General features: G+C 51.5%; 1 protein-coding gene across 1 annotated transcript; it reads right to left on the minus strand.

Moving 5' to 3' along the window:
• Positions 1-1,396: 1,396 nt before the first annotated feature.
• NGA_0134700 (uncharacterized protein) lies at positions 1,397-2,536 on the minus strand (the record flags this gene model as incomplete). The annotated part of the gene is made up of 4 exons (XM_005855337.1): positions 1,397-1,493; positions 1,917-1,994; positions 2,169-2,225; positions 2,522-2,536. 4 exons carry the CDS (start codon positions 2,534-2,536, stop codon positions 1,404-1,406), a joined length of 240 nt encoding a protein of 79 aa, XP_005855399.1. The 3' UTR covers positions 1,397-1,403.
• Positions 2,537-2,608: the final 72 nt, after the last annotated feature.

Here is a 2,608-nt window from a genome sequence, read left to right on the forward strand (position 1 = left end):
ATGCCCGTCCCCTTTCCCTTTCTCCCTCCCTTCGTATCCTTCCTCGCCTCATTCTTGCGCCCTACCTCTCCGTGGTACACGTATTTCCCTCCCCGCGTGACCATGAAAGCAGCGCCGGGAAGGTCGCCGTCATCCACGAGCTTTTGCAGCTCCTGCGTGATCTGGTTGAGCCGCGCAGAGGACATGCCTGGGAGGGCGAGGGGAAGGGAAGAGGAGGCATGTGACCAGGCAAGCCCGAGATCCCGAGCGATTCCATGTGTAGAATGCGCGGGGATGGGCGCAAAGGTTGCGAGAGAGCGTCCTCACTGGTACGCCCCACCAAGAAGAACCCAAGAAGAGAAGCGAACGGATGGATCCAGCATGGGCACAGGAGGAAGGAGGGAGAGGTGATACAATGCAAAACGCACCCATTTCTTCAGGAGAAGTGGCCACTTCCATGGCATGAGTGCATGCCACGAGTAGGGCTAGGACGAGGGGGACCAACACCCCTTTTGAAGTTCTGCACGCGTCACGTGTCCATGAAGTAGGTAGGAGACGCAGTGACATGTGAAATTTGAAATGATATGAGATTTCGATGCCTGGGATAGTTTCTCTACAAGTAAGCGTACCTGGAGAAATAAATCATGACCTGTGGAAGAGATTTCGCCACGCCTCTTAATGTGGCGATTGGCCTACATTAATGAGTACGATGGGTGAAAAGCGTAAGCAAATTATTTTACAGGATCACTTGAATTACATGCCATGAGGCATATTTAGATTGGGTCCTAGGGGGACTCCGGGGAAGGTGGATGACGACGATGACGTTTTGCGAAGAGCGCGAGGGTAAATTGACCGCCCGAAAGCGGCGAAAGGGACCGACAAGTACGGGTGAGGAAAAAATAGCGCGCATTGATCAAAGTAAACCATGTCCTCGTCGACGAAGCCAGAAAAGACAAAGTGTGAGAGGTATAATGATGTAGGACTGGATGCGGCAAGGGCGAATTTGTACTCGAGAAACCCTCTTGTTCTCACGAAGCTCTCTGTAGGGCGTGGAGGAAAACAAAGAATCCTCGTAAACGGCTGATGGCGTCATCTTCAACAGGGTGGAGTGGGTTCGCGACCAAGCACCCCAAAAACAAGTAATTTGTTTTGAGACACGTATACGAAATATATTCAGTTATTGTATTCGGGTATCAATGTTTATGAAGTCACCATGTATCCTGAGAGGTGCTTGCCAGAAATTCGATCCAATGATCTAGTCTTGCTCGTCACGGTACGGGAAGCAAAGCCGTAAGTCAGTGTTCTCTTTGACTTTTCCCCCAACGATGACATGAAGACCGATCATTCATAGCAACGCCGGGGCAAATTGACTAGAACTTATCTTGAAGGAGAAAAAAGTAATAATAATTTGAGTACAAATACACTTATTTCTTTCTTTTCTTGGCCTGCTGCTGCATCGCTTGGATGGCTGCGGCCTTGGCTCTGATATCATCCCGCCATGCCGCTTCTTTGTCCTGAAGGAGGATTAAAAAAGGAAATGAGCAATGGACCACATGGAAGCTCACGAGCTGAATGTATGTGTTGAGAAGTGACGGATTCACAGACCAAAAGGAATTTTCAAAATCACATGTACTCGGATTTTAGCGAGCAGCTACTCCTTCAAGAACATGACGACACAGTAAGCACATAACAAATGCTTGCAATGCCATAACAATTCAAAACTGCACCATGGGCTCCCAAACTGTACAGGGATACCGTCAATGATCGTGTCTAATACGATAGGCCCTTGTGCCTGCAGGCAATGTCTTTCAATGGCGGGGAACGGGAACTCCCAGGTCCAGCACGCAGTACAAGTAAGAGAACCCGAGCCGATGGAGAGAAGTCTCACAAAAAATTCAAAAAAAGCAAATGTGGGAATTTATGACAGAGGCACGCACGAGTTTACGCTTTTTGTTGGCCTGGCTCTTCAATACGGCGGCGCTCATCTTGGGCCGTCGGGGTCCCGATTGATGCGTCTGATGGAGCGATAGAGGGCGAGGGAGGGATGGAGTTCTCGAACATCAGGGCCGTGATGATCTCGCTTCCCCATTTTCGACAGCCTTGAAAAGACATTGCAACACCGCGCAAGGCCATCTCTCCCCCTTTCCCTCTTTCTCTTCCTTCCCGCCGACCTCCCCTTTGCTCCTTACCCCTAAGGCGGCCTCCTGCAGGCGTGCCCTCAGCTCCTTCTCATCGGAAGGCACGTGCTGCCGCGTCGTCGCCCACAGCAAGTCTCTCACGTCGCTAGTGCACCCGTGCCGAACCAGGGGAAGGTCTGAAAAGAAAAGGAAAGGCGGCGATGGAGAAAGCGATGTGAAGGAAACAGAAGACAGCGAGCAAATAGAGCGGGCAAATAGGGGGGAAAATGAATATGAGGGAGGGATCGAAATCGAGGGGCCCACCTTCTTCCTCTTCGCGGCCCGGAAGGGGGGAGTGGTCGAGCGGCAAGCCTTCGGTCAGGGAGAAGGCCTCCTTGTAACCGGATTTTTCATCCTGCACATACCCGGATGTGCGGCATAAGGGGGTTTAGCTACTTCCTTCCTGCCCCCCGGCACTCCCCCACTCTCCAACGCCTCTTGTATAGATGCCA

Source organism: Nannochloropsis gaditana (genome assembly GCF_000240725.1).
Source record: "Nannochloropsis gaditana CCMP526 unplaced genomic scaffold scaffold220, whole genome shotgun sequence".
In the NCBI taxonomy this organism is placed as follows: Eukaryota; class Eustigmatophyceae; order Eustigmatales; family Monodopsidaceae; genus Microchloropsis; species Microchloropsis gaditana.